Source organism: Heteronotia binoei, chromosome 5 (assembly GCF_032191835.1).
Source record: "Heteronotia binoei isolate CCM8104 ecotype False Entrance Well chromosome 5, APGP_CSIRO_Hbin_v1, whole genome shotgun sequence".
NCBI classification, from domain to species: domain Eukaryota; kingdom Metazoa; phylum Chordata; class Lepidosauria; order Squamata; family Gekkonidae; genus Heteronotia; species Heteronotia binoei.
In genome coordinates, this window is record NC_083227.1 from 145,401,207 (window position 1) to 145,418,051 (window position 16,845).

General features: G+C 45.4%; 1 protein-coding gene across 3 annotated transcripts in view; it reads right to left on the bottom strand.

The window, feature by feature from the left end:
• Positions 1 to 16,845, bottom strand: part of PPP2R2B (protein phosphatase 2 regulatory subunit Bbeta) — a 417,322-nt gene that overhangs the window by 134,213 nt on the left and 266,264 nt on the right. For all 3 annotated transcript variants that reach the window (XM_060240555.1, XM_060240556.1, XM_060240557.1), the window contains one exon: positions 606 to 703. In XM_060240555.1, the coding sequence (XP_060096538.1) occupies positions 606 to 703 (98 nt within the window). The remainder of the gene's footprint in view (positions 1 to 605; positions 704 to 16,845) is intronic.

The following is a 16,845-nucleotide window of genomic DNA, read 5'->3' on the forward strand; positions in this document are numbered from 1 at the left end:
AAGATGTGAGCAATTATACAACCAAAAGCAAAACCAGTTCTCTCATTATGGTGTTGTTATACGTAAAAGCTGGGCATAGATTCTGTTGTTGTTTTTTAATCTTCCACCAGTGCAAAGCAGCACCCCAGGTGCTCTGAGTCCCGAGACCAATGAATTTTATGAAACACAATGGAACTATGGTCAAAGGACACATGGGAGGCTCACAAAACTGCAATATGTAAACCAGTGCAAAGTAAAGCCAATCAAAAAAGCCCTACTAAAGGTTTTTAAAAAGCCAAACCAAACAAACAAACAAGCAATGATGTGGCTGAGCAAATAAATCAGTTGGGTTTCTTTGAATTTATGATGTTTCAGCAGTATTCGGTTTACATTAGATTCTCAGCCTGCAATGACTGTTAAAGGAAGCAAAAGGATGCAGAAAATACGGCATTTGCAGGATGCTTTATGAGACAGAAACTGCCCTATTGATGTTAATGGCCTTTTTTGCAATTTTTAGTTTCCTAGAAGAGAAGCAGGGTGAAGAGTGACATGCAAAGATTAGGCAGCAGCAGGAAGCTACTTTTAAAAGGATAAAAATGGGCATTTTTGCATTCACCAGCACTTACCTCCTGCTCACGCTGAAATATTACAACGCGACCCCCCTTGTCCCCTGTCGCTAGTAATTCTCCTGTGTGGTTGAATTCTACTGTAGAGATAATGTCAGCTGAAAAGAAAAAGACAAAGGCAATTTAAGTTAACTGCAGACTGGTGTTGCGCAGGCATCTAAGAGACTCATTGCCTGTACGGTTACAAGAATAGCTACTGTCAGGGCTTTGCCTCCCCAGCAAAATTTCTAAGAAGCACTTACATCTTCGATTGTACTTGAATACCATTAAGGGAATTCAGAGACGTTATAAGCAAGGAACTGGCAGGGTTTAAAACTCCATAAGCAACACTAGTTGGATGGTGTGATTCCTCTTTTATTACTGGCAAGGGTACCTGGAGGGCTAATGTCAGCCAAGAGGCTGATAGGATAGTATTAGAGAAAAGTCCATGGCCCTTCACAGCCAGTTTACTAGTGATGGCCAATACTAGGAGTTCACTATTCATGGGAAGGGAGTCCATCTTGTGACAGTCAGGATAGGTTTTCTGTGAGCAGATGGTCTATTCTTCAGTTCTGTAAAAGAAAAGCTCGGGAGGCCTGTGCTGGAACCGGAGTATGGGTAGCGCTGATATAATATCACATTCAAAAAAGAGGACAGAATCACAGAGCAGTACGACACTGTAACAAATGAAAGAGATAGCCTTCAGCACCATTTAGCAGTAAGGGGAGGCAGTGTTTCCAAAGCTATGTGTAGAAATGGAATGTTAGAAAGGCCATATCCAATAAATACATGAGTTTCTCTAAGAGGTCTTGTCTCTGACACTGAGAACCAAGGAATTAGATGGGATGTTGTGCTAGTTCTCACTGATCCTCATTCAAACCACCGGGAAGCCTCTTTCCACAAATACAGGCTTAACCCATATTAACAATCTCAACTGCCATTGCATTCCACCAACACTTGCCTTCACCCCACACTCTTCTCTTTTGAAAACCATGCTGACCACTAAAGTTGCCACACTCATAACCATACAAGATATCCATGGACAAGCAACCTTTTAATAAAATGTATGTAAAGAAGAACAATACTTATGGATCCAGATACAATGTTAATGCCAAAAGCAAACATAGATAATTTTTTCAACAAAGCTTACAGTTTGGTCCCTAGCATACTCATAGGTCGTTTTCGCACTCACCTCCAGCCGGCGCGACCCCCCTCTTCACCGCGCAGGATCTGCGCGGATTTCGCAGTAAATGCCGCGGAGCAGCCTTTTGCGCCGGAAACTCCCGTCGCAAAAGCCGCTCAAACGCCAAACTGCTTTTTGGCGATTTACGTTTGAGCGGCTTTTGCGACGGGAGTTTCCGGCGCAAAAGGCTGCTCCGCGGCATTTAGTGCGAAATCCGCGCAGATCCTGCGCGGTGAAGAGGGGGGTCGCGCCGGCTGGAGGTGAGTGCGAAAACGACCATACACTATCCATTAATTTTTCCATGCTCGCTATATATCACATTCTCCTACTATCCCAATCATTTTGGAATTTATTACATTGCCCAATATGCAATAGTGCAACCAGAATTCTTGTGCTGTGATCAGGTTTCGTACCATCTGTTGTCTAGACAGATTCTTTATACAGCAAAACAACAGGACTACTGCCTCAAAGTTAAAATTATATCAGCTGCCAAACATAACTTTTGAAAACTTTATCGGAGATGCAACCAGTTGTGCATTTTTTGTGATTTTAATTATTTTATTAGCGATAAACCACTTCAATCAGTATATTGATATAACAATGATAATGATATAACAATGTGATGATATATGTGATGATAATGATATAACAATGTGAGAAGTGATATAACAATGATAATGATAATGATTACTAAATACAATAAAACCCATCATTTCCTGCATTCCATCTCCCATTCGTATTGCATACATTCTTAAGGTGGGACATAAATAATGTAATAAAATAAATAATAGTACTGATAGTGATACTTTTAGATAATTTACCTGTAAATGTGAGCATATCAAATATTTAGACCTAATCCAGATCCAACAAACTCTTGCAATAGCACTTCCTGTTTGTTAGTGAATTGATATCCTGCACTGTGTAGGAATGCCTTAAATATTCCATCACTCCTTCTTATCTACTTCTGATTACATGGTTCAAGTTACGTTAAAAATGTCAATATTACTTCACATCATGCTATTTTACTATAACAGATTTGAAAGTACTGGAATGGTCCAATCACATCCAATTCTGCACACCATTACGTCTCTCTTTATTGTACCGTTACACTGAGAAATGCTCAATTCCTACTTGAGAAAGTTTTTTGGTAATGCATCAAGAAAAAACTGCAATAAAGCATGTTTAGGAAATACTGTGGACAAGATGTGGAAAGCCAGGGAGATGCACAGAACACTATGATGCTGTAGGGAAGCGGAGGGGAAAATCCCTCATAGCACCAGTCTGTATTTGGAAGCTGCAAGTGACCCAGGTTTCTAGCACCTTCCAAACACAGAGTAAATCATATATATTGTATGTATTTTTCCTTTTTCTTGTGAATCACAAAACATATATCAAAAATAGATCACCATTAGAGTGCCAAGTCTGCAGCTCTATTTTGTCCATCTTTCGAATCTGCTCTTTAGTTGCAGTAATTGGAAGCTTGATAGAATTAAATAATATTCAATTATTCTAAAGCATCATACAGTGAACTATTCACATTTGCTAAAATAGACTAATCCTTCTTGCAAGAATGGTTAACGATTTACAAAAGCTATGCTTCAAAAAAGGTTGGAGTGAAATGTGTTTACACAGCATCAAGGTAGGCAGGTAACCTGCTGATGAGTGAATTTATCAGGGCTATTCTTAGTAAAAAATGTCAAAGGTTAATTCCATTGCAATTACTCTCCTCCCTGTCTTCAGAAATTGCATTTGAGTGCAGCTTTCAGTGAATGCAAAGGATTGCTTGGGAGAAAAAAAAAATATGGCTTCCAGCACAGCAAAATTGCCGGCTAAAAACTTATTTTTAAAAATGAGCTTTTAGCTTTTGGCATTCATTTCCATTGTGTGAAAGACTGAGTTTAATGGTACTATAATATGTCTTCATTCTCTGATTAACATACACATTCTAGATTTCCTTATAAGCTTTCACTGCTGCTGTTACAAAGCAAGTAAGAATGAATGAATATGGGCACTAATGAGTAACAGAAAGAAAGTTGAATAAATGCTGAAGCATTGTCCTGAACATATTCTAATTTTGAACTCAGCAACAGGGGTGCCATTTGGGACAACAGCAAAGGCAAAGAAGTATAATTTCCTTCCAATCTCACCCCCAATATTGAATTGTCATGCAAAATACCAGCACATGGCAAGGAGGCAATAATAAATCTTCACCTATGCCATGTTTGCCTTCTTTCACCCTGTGGCAGGGTAGCTGCCTGCCGAGACACAATTCCAAGCTAGCTGTGCCTAGTATTGCTTTGCATAGCTGAATTCAGAAAAGAAGTGGTGCAAATAGACAGAGTGCCTGATGAAACAGCTCCCCCAGACAGATGCCCGACTCCTTGCTCATTTTGTTCACTGAGTGTAGCTATTTGACTGGATAAAATCATTGCACCACCGCCCATCTTGGCCCTGCAGACTCCACTAAGATCAGATCTAAGCAGGGATGCCTTATCACACACACATTCCACAGCACATTTGCCTTGGACTGGAGTCTCCAGAGAGCTGAAGGAATGCCATAAAGCCTTTCTTTGCTTTTGCTGTATTTTGTAGCCATCAGCGTGCCTGTAACTCCTAAGTAATCTCTAATAAACACCACCTTGAGCATACACAATTTATCTCTTCAAACCTGAGAGTAGAGTCTGGCTGGTCCACCCACCTCCACATTTCTGATAATCTGTGATCATTCCTCAGCAGAATCTATATCTTTGGTATCAGGAAGGTAGAATGCCAGCAGGGGGGTGGGGGCTTTCCAGTGTTTTGCACTGAGTGTCAAATGTATGACTATCTGCCCACAGCTGGGTGGCAAAACCGCATACTGACCGTATGGTGACTTGCCTGCCTGGTGCAAAGGTAGCGGACATTACGTGTGTAGTAGATAGGCTGATAAGACAGTGCTGGGGAGGAGCCAGTGGTCGTGGTGCATGTTGGCACCAACGATGTGGGGAAATGCGGTCGTGAGGTCCTGGAGGAAAAATTTAGGCTGCTAGGCAGGAGATTTAAGGCCAGGACCTCTAAGGTAGCCTTCTCAGAAGTGCTACCTGTTCCACATGCAGGGCTGGAGAGACAGGCACAAATTAGAAGTCTCAAGGTGCGGATGAGACGATGGTGTAGGGAGGAAGGGTTTAAATATATATATGTGTGTGTGTGTACACACACACACATATATTGGCCACTGTGTGATATAGAGTGTTGGACTGGATGATCCAACATGGCTTCTCTTATGTTCTTACATGCAGCTGTGGATGTGATCTTGAGTCAGCCACAAGTTCTTTCAGAGCTGTTCTTCTCAAGAGCAGTTTCTATCAGAATTCTCTCAGCCCCACCTACCTCACAGGGTGTCTGTTGTGGGGTGAGGGGGAGGGAAAGGATATTGTAAACCACTCTGAAACTTCTTTGGGTAGTGAAGGGTGGGGTATAAATCCAATCTCTTCTTCTACTAACTTTCTAAACACACAGGTAATGTACAGAAAAAGGGCCTATGAGATGGAAACAGGTCAAATCTTTTGTCTGATCACATGGTAGGTTTCTATTTCATCAGGGTTGTACACAGCCCTGCAAAGTTTTAACCATCTGTGACTAAATCTGGTACAAGAGATTAACTGAAGAACCACACATTTCAGTGTAATTTATGGCACCATATAACATTCACTGGAATCAGCTTTACTGGTATGAAATACACGTGTTCAGTTCAATATTTTTACACAACTAATCCTGGTGGTCAAATTAACCTATCTTTTTGCCCACCCAAATATAAGATAACTGAAAGCATGTGGGATATTAGGACAATATGAACCCCACAAGACAACAAGAGAACTAAAATATTTCAAAGCATTTTTTGTGCATTTGAAAAGAGACTGGCAGAGGTTGAAGGTGAAAGGAGGAACTAGGGACAGCTGTAGCAGCTGGAACGAAGGACACCACAGAATTTTACAAATAAAAAGCACTGTATAGTAGGTAGAGGCCTGGCTAGAGGTTCCCAGATCAGGATAGGAATCTTAGATCTCAGTGCATAGATGACAAAGAGGGGAAAAAAAATCTGTCTAGTCCTTCTCCAGTTCCCTCTTTTTAGCACACTGAAAAATAATGGATGGGAGAATTGCAACATACCAACAATACAATCCTAAACAGAGTTACACCCTTCTATGTGCATTGAAGTCAACGTGCTTAGAAAGGTGTTGTCTTTTTAGGGTTGCACAATCAATTTCCCATTCACTTATGTGCATGCTGGGGTGACAGTCCCTAAGAGGGCAGAAGTAGTCTTCCCCTGTTTCTAAGTTTGGAAAAATGTCCTCTCTCTTCTCCAAGAGTATCTGTGAATAATCAAAATGCACACAGCTGAGCCATTGCAGGTTAACTTGGGACACTCTCAGGCATTCTAGTTTGATCCCGCTTGTCACTTGCTACTTCAAACCCACCGTCATTTAAAAGCCAACACAGCGCAATATTAATATGAATTCATATACATTTATATTTGCATGATCTATAATTCATGACTCTTCTTCACAAGACTCCAGCAGCACTTTTGTGGCAACCAAAGAAAGAAATTTTCATCCTCTCCTGACCCCACCTTCTACTTGCTTTCCTACACATTCGATGCCTGGAGTGCACAGAATTCAACGAAAACAGTTTCCATGGTGATCTTTTCCTTCTCCAAGTGGCAGATGATACCAGCCAGCAATTCTGTCCTTTCTGAAGTGCATTAATGTTCTTTATAGCTTTCATGCTAAATATATTGGAGACTGGATTTGACTCCCTCAGCAGAAATACATTTTTATCAGGAAGAAAAAAGTAGAACTCAGTATGAAGATTTTTTTTCCAGGCCAATAAGCATCAAAGATGATTCCTTCATGGAATGTCCTTAGATAGCAAATTGGGTGAGTGGTAAGATCCTACTGGGGTTGTATTGTAGAAGGCAGGGCACTGAAAATGTCTCATGCTTTCCCATTCAGCTACAAAAAGGGCTAAAAATGGAATGAGGGAGTATTTTGCAAGCATGTTTGAAACCCTGCCAACAAATTGGGGGATGGAATGCTAATTGTGGTGGCACCTATTTACACTATTCACCCCAACCTCTCCCCATTTAAATTATGAAAGTCATGCTTCCTTACCCAGAAATATTTAGGCAGTATTAGAAGCTTTATGTGCTAAATAAAAACACTAAGTTTAGCAGACTGAGGCTGTGAACAGACTGCAAACAAGCATGACAGAGATAAAGGAAATACTAAGAACATTTTGATCTTCCTTTGGTATTAAAAATGATGGGTTTTTTTTTAAAAAAAGTCCTCCCTATACACACTCAACACCAAACTGGAGTTTTTAAATAGTGATTTGGTTGCCTCTTTATTTGCCTACCCACAGGGAGTAAAACTTCATATTTGTCCCTAGTCCCCTCCCTCAAGTAACTGGCAGGGGGGATTTTTAAAAATGGCTGGGAAATGGCCTCCATTGTGACTCTCCAGAAATTTCCCCATGTCTCTATGCTCTTTATCATGGAGATTACAGGAAATTCTGAGAACATCACCCAAAAGCGATGCCATATCCTCCCCAGTCTCCAACCTCTGCAGCTGTCACCTTCAAAATCTACTGAGAAATGTTGAGGCAGTTCTGGTCACCGCAACTGTGACTGTTACCACTTTTTTAAAAAAAATATATTCAAAGACTAGAGTGGGTATCTTCAATTGTCCTTCTCCTTTAATTTCAGTATTGTGGTAGTGGTGAAAGGTGCTATCAAGCCACAGCCAACTTATAACAACCCTGTGGGGCTTTCAAGGCAAGAGATGTCCAGAAGTAGTTTTTCATTGCCTGACTCAGCATAATGACCTTTGACCTCCCATTTAAGTAATAACCAGGGTTGACCCAGCTTAACATAAGAACGTAAGAGAAGCCATGTTGGATCAGGCCAATGGCCCATCTATTCCAACACTCAGTGTCACACAGTGGCCCCCAAATAGGGTGGCCAGATCGTCCCGACCACCCGGGAAAGTCCCGCCCCTGGCCCCAAATTCCCGCCTCACGGGTTGGCTTAGCTGGGACTAAGTAAATCCTGGGTTCGCTAAAATCCGCCGCTCTCACCTAGTCCGCCGCTCGCGCATGTGCGGGAGCCGACTCTCCCGAGAAGCCGCTTTCCCCCTCCTCTTCCTCCTCCCCTCCGCCTTTCCCTTTGGATTTCTCTCATCGCCTTCGAGCTGAGGCGCGGCGGCGGGCGAGAGGGGCTGTGGCGCGCTCGAAGCCTCTCCCCTTACAGGCGGTAGAAAGGAGCGGGCTTGCGTTTGCCACCGGCGGCAACCCCATAGCCGCTTGAGCGCCGCCTCGCCGGTGGCCGCCATGGCCTCGAGCGGCGGGAGGAAAGGCCGGGAGCGAGAGCCGCCTGAGGCAGCGGATGAAGAGCTGCCCGTGTACCTGGCGCGCCCAGGCACGGCCGACCAAGTCCCCCACCAGAAGTATGGCGGGAATCCTGCCTTCCCCCGGGGCTCGACTTTGCAAACAGGGCTCCGGCTGTCAAGTCAGCGCAGCTTTGCAGCAGCCTCTCCGGCGGCGGTGAGCTCGGGCAGCTTGCAGCGATCCGGCGGCAGGCATCCTGCGGCGTGCATGCAGACAGACACCATCTCCTCGGTGCGCAGCGTGCGGGTGTGTGCAATTCAAGGGCTTGCCCAATGCACCCATTTGCAACGCCGGGCGGGCGGCTTCTTTGCAGCGGAGCCGCCGCCGAGTCGGGCAGGTGCGGCGGGCGGGCAGCGAGCCGGAGCCTTTAGCTCGCCTTCCCGGTGCTACAAAAGGGCCGGCGCCGGGCTGCTCCATGCCCGCCGCCGCGGGACTCCCTGTTAGAGGCGCGACGGGCGAGCGGTGCCCGGTGGTGCCGACGCTCCTGGGCGGAGGAAGGGGTCGAGAGACAGACCCCCGGCGGCGGCAGCCCGGATCTCAGGCTCCGCTGCCGCATCGGGGGCTGCTGCTGCTGCTGCCCGGGAGGATCAAGCCATGGCCGAGGCGCCGTCCTCTTTCCCTCTGCCTCTCGGCTCGCTTTGCAGCCGGCCGTGAGGATTACAAGGTAAGAGCGGGGGGGGGGAGAAACCCCCTGGGAGGTTCCTGCCCTCCTCTGACGTTGCTGGGCTGGAGATGAAGGATGGTGTCGTTCACCAGCTCGGGCTCTCTGCCCCCGGCCCTTCCACTGCTGCTCTCAAGGTTCTGCAGGAAGCAGAGATCAATGGCGGGGCGCTGGTGACATGGCCTGCTTGCCGCCAACAGCAGGAGCCCCAAAACTTCCTGAAGCCGCTTCCCAGGTGTTGAATACCGCCTCTCCGAGCAAGGCCATATGAAAATGCAAAGCAGAACACCGCCTTGTTTGCCCTCGCTCTTATCTGTCGGGCGGGTGGAGGCGCAGAGAGGGAGGGGTCCCGTGGCTGTTATTGTAAAGCCACACTTTCAAGGACTCCTCCAGGCCAGTCAGAGCCACACTCAGCAGCCAGGCGTGAGATCGTTTTCCATGCAAAACATGGTTTGGGTTTTTTTACTTTTTTGGGGGGGGGAGGGGGAAGCCCCTGCCAGTAAAAAAAACATCAATCAACCCAGAAGGCCAAAAAACGTGGGATTTTGCATTGAATCATCCTAAAAGGTAGCTCTGTGTTGGTGTGTATGTATTTCCGGGGGGGGGGGGGAGGAGTTCAGATTCTATCCCTTGCCTTTTCTGTGCAAATTTTCTGCAGCAAGGTTGGGCTTGAAATCAGATGCATCCTTTCTCCTCCACCCCGCCGCCCCCTTTGGCAACAATAGGCAACAACCCTCTCCCCCCCCCCCCCCGGTGTTTCTCCCCAACTCAGCTTCTTGCCTGGAACCCCCCCCCCCCCCAGGCTCCAATCTAGAGGCGCTTTGGTGGCTGTGAAACGGGGCTGCTGTCCCCAGACAGGAAAGGGGGCTGCTGCCATGCCAGCTTTTGCAATCTGCCGGTCAGGAAGGGGAGAAAACTAATTGGGCAAGTGTGCAAGGAGAAGGTGGGGAAGCAGGTTGCAACCCACTCTGGGGTGAGTTGGGAAGCCGAAGTGCTTTAACTTCCTCTTGCTCAGCCTGAGCCCATCTCGGAGGAGCAGCTACGGTGAAGCGGAGAAGAGGTGGCAGCCGCGCAGCAGCGTCGCCCGCTCCACCTCTTAGGTAAAATCAGAGAAGGGGAGGGTGGAGGGAAGGAAGACATTTAAAAAGGTCCCTTGAAATGCGATGGCCATTGGGGTTCAGTGATGCTTGTCACACCCTTGGCTCCTAGCTCGACTCCAGTGTCTCCTGGCTCCACCCCCAAAGTCTCCTGGCTCCAGCCCCAAAGTCCCCAGATAGTTCTTGAATTGGACTTGGCAACCCTACCGGGGGCATTGGCTGGGGAGGGGGAGAGGGAGGGAGAGATCATGTCGAGGTTGGCTTTGTGGGAGTATTCCCAGCCCCAGACGGTACTTGTAAGGGAATCGCACTTTATTCAGTGCAGCTCCCTGCCAAGGAAGCGTGTTTAGCTTTTCTGAGAAACGCTGGAGTTTTAAACTTCTGGTTAAAACTGCAAATGGTTAAGTTAAAAAAAAGACACTCAAGCTCTTGGCCTAAAGTTGCAGGGCTTGTTTCGATATAGCGGTGGTAGAAGTTGTTTTTACGGTTGCCATGAGACAGGCACAGACCCCCCCCCCACGAATACACTTGGTATCTGAATAGCGTATGCGAAGTTTTGAGGAATCCCTTTGTGCTCCCTTTCCTACTGCTTACGGATCAGGCCTAAAGGTAGTTGACATAAAATATAACATTGCAGTTTAGGGATGATCATTGAGTAAAATAAATCTGCACTTGCCCCGTGCATGCATAGAGACCATGTGATCACATTTAAAGGATTGTGCATTATTATTACAGTGAATAATAATCCTACAGTGGAAATCTGTTGCTCATTCTAACCAGTGTATGTGCTGCAGTATCTTAATTCTTGCTCCCAGAGTTGTGGTTAACCAAGAGAAGACTGTGAACATATGAACATATGAAGCTGCCTTATACTGAATCAGACCCTTGGTCCATCAAAGTCAGTATTGTCTTCTCAGACTGGCAACGGCTCTCCAGGGTCTCAAGCTGAGGGTTTTCACACCTATTTGCCTGGATCCCTTTTTGGAGATGCCGGGGATTGAACCTGGGACCTTCTGCTTCCCAAGCAGATGCTCTACCACTGAGCCACCGTCCCTCCCCACTGTGCAACTTTATTCAGTTTTCTTTCTTTTTTGAGAGAGCAAGCAAGGCCCTTCTTTGCATCAGATTGCATGTCAGCAGCATTTTTGAAATTATTAACTTAAAAGGTCTATGGTGTGATTCCAAGAATAGTTAAGCGAGCACGTTGTGAGAAAATACAGTCAGTTTATGGCATAGTTGACAATGTGTCTGTTTTTAAATAGAATAAACTTTTAACTAAATTGAAGTGGTCTGAGTATCAAAATCTTCTAAATTTTGTTTCTTAAAATGAGGCTTCAGGTTATGAGCTCTTCTGCCAGTAGGTAGAAATGTCTTTTTAGGTTTTGGCTAAGCAGGATTGGCATTTGGAAGACCACCAAGGACAACTGTGCAGAGAAAGGTAATAGCAAACCACCTCTGCTTCTCACTTGCCTTGAAAGTTCTTGCTGGTTTCGCCATAAGTCATCTGCAACTTGACTGCACTTTACACACATGCACACTCACAGTTGAACAAACATTCTGCTGGGATATGGGACCTTTAAGGAATTCTTTATATCCCCTTTGGACACTGGGTGTACTGTTTTCCACTTTGGGAGAAGAAAAATGAAACTGACATATGACTCATCCGTTGGAAGGGAAGGTGGCATGGTATAGCTAGATCTTGTTAGTCTTAGTTAAGTCTTTGGATGGGAGACTTCCAGGAAGGCTGCTGAGGAAGACAATGGCAAACCACCTCTGCTTTTCACTTTCCTTGAAAGTCCCTTGCCGGGGTTGCCATCAGTTGACGGCACAGTACACACACACAGCTTATCCATTACACTGCATCTGGCGATCTTTGCGGACTCCACTTCCTTCAGCTTGCGTGTTTGGAAGCTATCTGGGGCGGGGACCTGGCAGAAGTCCGGCAACTGGAGGCGGATGGAAGCACCCCTAAACGGTGTTCCACCCCCGCTCCCCGAAATGCAAATCTGGGAGCACCCTATGGATTGCAAAGCAGGTCTCTCTGCTGGGAGGGAGGGCTGCTTTTGCTCTTTCCCCAGGATCGGAGGAGCGCCTGTGGGGGGAGCGCGGCAGGGAGGAAAGCCGGACGAGAGTCAAGATTGGCCAGCCGCTGGCCGTGAAAGCAGCCTGAGGGGATAGGGTTGCCAATCCCCAGGTTGGGGGCAAAAGATCCCCCAGTTTGGTGGCCCTCCCCCCACTTCAGGGTCATCAGAAAGCAGAGGGGAAGAGGGAAATGTCTGCTGGGCTCTCCATGATTCCCTATGGAGACTGATTCCCATAGGGTGTAATGGAGAATTGATATAGGGTATAATGGAGAATTCTCGGGTGTCTGGGGTTCTGGGGGGCTGTTTTTTTAGGTAGAGGCACCACATTTTCAGCATACCATCTGGTGCCTCTCCTCAAAACACCCTTCAAGTTTCAAAAAGATTGGACCAGGGGGTCTTATTCTATGAGCATCCAATGAAGGTGCTCCTAGCCGTTATTACCAATGGAAAGGAAAGGTCCCCTGTGCAAGCACCAGTCGTTTTTGACCCTGGGGTGACGCTTCTTTCACGTTTTCACGGCAGACCTTTTTAGGTGGTGGTTTGTCATTGCCTTCCCCAGTCATCTACACTTTCCCCCCAGCAAGCTGGGTACTCATTTTACTTCCTGTTTCCGGCAGTGGCATTTGGGGGAAATGATGCCACTTCCTGCTTTCGGCAGGTGGCGCGGGGAAACGATGTCACAGTCACCGGAAGTGACGTCACTTCCTGTTTCTGGCAGCACGCACTTTGCGCGCGCGCACACACATTCATTCCCCCCTCAAGGTGTCCCTGGCTGGCCTGCAGATATTATGGCCACCCTACCCCCAAAAAACCCCAAGTGCAAAAAAGAGGTCTACCAGTGGGGCCAGAAGTCCTTCCACTGTGCCCCCAAGCACAAGAATACAGACTATCACTGCCCTAGACAGAGACTTCCAACAATAAGCTGTGGCTAATAGCCACTGATGGACCTCTGCTCCACATGCTTATCCATTCCCCTCTTGAAGCTGTCTATGCTTGTAGCCGCCGCCACCTCCTGTGGCAGTGAATTCCACATGTTAATCACCCTTTGGGTGAAGAATTACTTCCTTTTATCCGTTCTAACCTGACTGCTCAGCAATTTCATTGAATGCCCATGAGTTCTTGTATTGTGAGAAAGGAAGAAAAGTACTTCTTTCTCTACCTTCTCTATCCCATGCATAATCTTGTAAACCTCTATCATGTCACCCCCCCAGTCAACATTTCTCCAAGCTAAAGAGCCCCAAGCTTTTTAACCTTTCTTCATAGGGAAAGTGTTCCAACCCTTTAATCATTCTAAAGTTGCCCTTTTTCCAATGCTATAATATTTTTTTTGAGGTGTGGTGACCAGAATTGTACATAGTATTCCAAATGAGACCACACCATCAATTTATAGAGGGGCATTATGATACTGGCTGATTTTTTTTCTATTTCCTTCCTAATAATTCCCAGCATGGCATTGGCCTTTTTTATTGCAATCACACACTGTCTTGTCATTTCAGTTAGTTATCTACAACAACCCCAAGATCTCTCTCTTGGTCAGTCTCTGCCAGTTCACACCTCATCAACTTGTATTTATAGTTAAGATTTTTTGCCCCAATGTACATTACTTTGCACTTGGCCACATTGAACCTCATCTGCCATGTTGACACCCACTCACCCAGCCTCAACAGATCCCTTTGGAGTGCCTCACAATCCTCTCTGGTTTTCACCACCCTGAACAATTTAATGTCATCTGCAAAGTTAGCCGCTTCACTGCTTATTTCCAACTCAAAATCATTAATGACTCAAAATCATTAATGAACAAGAGCATGGGACCCAGTACTGAGCCCTGCAGCCCGCTACTGCTTACCATCTTCCACTGTGAAAATTACCCATTTATACTCACTCTCTGCTTTCTATTAATTAGCCAGTTTTTGATCCACAAGAGGTCCTGTCCTTTTACTCCATGACTCTCGAGCTTACTAAGGAGCCTTTGATGAGGAACTTTATCAAAAGCTTTCTGGAAGTCAAGGAAAACAACATCTATTGGGTCCCCTTTGGCCACATGTTTGTTCACCCCCTCAAAGAACTGTAACAGGTTAGTGAGGCAAGATCTTCCCTTACAGAACCCATGCTGAGTATTCCTCAATAACTTGTGTTCATCAATGTGCCTACTCATTCTGTCCTTGATAACGCTTTCTACCAACTTTCCTGGTATTGAAGTCAGACCGACTGGCCTGTAATTTCCCGGATCTCCTCTGGAACCCTTTTTAAAGATGGGGGTGACATTTGCTACCTTCCAGTCCTCAGGAGTGGAGGCAGATTTCAACGAAAGATTACATATTTTTGTCAGGAGATCCACAAATTCAACTTTGAGTTCTTTCAGAACTCTCGGATGAATGCCATCCGGACCTGGTGACTTATTAGTTTTTAATTTGTCAATCAGTTGTAGGACCTCCTCTCTCGTCACCTCAATCTGACTCAGGTCCTTCAACACCCTTTCCAAAATTAGTAGTTCTGGAGTGAGCAAACACTTTTCATCTTCCACAGTGAAGACTGAGGCAAAAAATGCATTCAGTTTCTCAGCCATTTCCCTATCCTCCTTCAGTAATCCTTTTACCCCTTGGTCATCCAAGGGCCCCACTGCCTCCCTGGCTGGATTCCTGCTTCTAATATATTTGAAGAAATTTTTATTGTTGGTTTTTATGTTTTTTTGCAATATGCTCCTCATAGTCCCTTTTTGCTTGCCTGATCACAGTCTTGCATTGGATTTGCCACAGCCTGCGTTCCCTTTTATTAACCTCACTTGGACTAGCTTTCCATCACTTAGAGTCCTTCTTACCTTTTACAGCTGCCAGTACTTTGTTTGTTAACCATGCAGGCTTTTCCTTATACGTATTTGTGCCTTTCCTACTTCTGGTATATATTTTATCTGAGCTTCTAGGACTGTAGTTTTAAATAGCCAAGCTTCCCCAAGGGTTTTGACTGTAAACACCTATTGACCAATCAATCTGCGGGTAGTTAAAATCACCTATTATGACACAGTTTTTACGTTTAGATGCTATCTTTAATTCTTTCATCATATTATAATTGCCCTCTATCTTTTGATCTGGTGGGCGATAACAAACTCCTATAGTTAAATTTCCTTTTGGGCCCACTATTTTGACCCTAAGCATTTCTAGAAGGGAATCTAATTCTCTGACCTTCTCAATCTTACTGGACTGTATTCCCTCTCTGAAAGAACCCCATGGCGCAGAACTCAGAAGCTGCAGTACTGCAGTCGGAGCCTTCTGCTCACGACCTGAGTTCGATCTCAGCGGAAGCTGGTTCAGGTAGCCGGCTCCAGGTTGGCTCAGCCTTCCATCCTTCCGAGGTCAGTAAAATGAATACCCAGCTTGCTTGGGGGGGGGGGGGGGGGCGGGAAGTGTAGATGACTGGGGAAGGCAATGGCAAACCACCCCGTAAAAAGTCTGCCGTGAAAATGTTGTGAAAGCAACGTCACCCCAGAGTCGAAAACAACAGGTGCTTGCACAGGGGACTACCTTTACCTTTTATACCCTCTCTGACATACAGAGCCACCCCATCTCCAACCCTTCCCTCCCTATCCTTCCGATAGAATTTATATCCAGGAATCACCATGTCCCACTGATTCTCCTCATTCCACCAAGTTTCTGAAATACCCACAATGTCTCTGTTTCCCACCAACACTAAACATTCCAACTCCCTGATTTTACCTTGGACACTTCTAGAATTTGTATACAAATGTCCATAATTTCCCAGGCAAGTTAGGCCTGCAACCTTCCTCCTGATGCCTTGAGACTTTGGCAGACAGTCCATACTGTTTGTCACCATCTCAGTGGACAATTCTAATGCATTGCCTGGTAGAAAAGTAACAGATTTTTAACAAGACGAGGCTAGCCTGGGCCATCCAGATCAGGACCCAGTATAGTACAGGGATTCAACTACAGGATCTGATCCTTTTCCCATGGCAACCAAAGTTTACACGTGAGCTGCATTTTGTTATTAAAAAAACTTTTTAAAAACTGCAATAGATAAATTAGTTTGTTTGTTTAGTTTAGTTTATTTACGATTTATATTCCACCCTTCCAACCAAAGTGGCTCAGGGCGGTTCACAGCACATAAAATCTAACATAAAAATATAAATTTAAACATTTTACACAGTTAAAACATTAAAAAAAACATAACAGGAGTCTAATAAGACTACACTCAGATTCCAGTGCCAGTTAGTTATAAGCCAGCCGGAAGAGGGCTGTCTTGCAGGCCCTGTGGAACTGAGCAAGGTCCTGCAGGGCCCTCACCTCTTCTGGCAGCTGGTTCCACCAGGAAGGGGCCATTACAGAGAAAGCCCTGTCCCTGGTAGATTTCAGGCGGGCTTCCTTTGGCCCAGGGACAACGAGAAGATTTTGGGTTCCCGATCTCAGTACTCTCTGGGGAACATGTGGGGAGAGACGGTCTCTCAGGTAGGGACTATACAAGGATATCACGCCCCCCCCCCAAAAAAAAATTACATTGAGAAAAACTGCTGATCAAAGTGTTTGTTTAAAATAGTTTACATGTATTAAAACAGCTGGCTCATTTACCAAACAAGCATTATTAGATAATTCAATGTTAACATTTTATAATCCATTCTTTACAAGAAACTAAACAGTTTTGTAAAAATGATAACAGGTTACATGATACAAAAAAGCCTAGAATCAAGGGAGAAAGAACACAAGATGTTGTGAAATGACACTTCATCCCAGATAACATTTTGAAAGAATGCTGGATTTGCATTCTGTGAATGCTTAGAGGCTAATATAAAACCAACTTGCCAAAG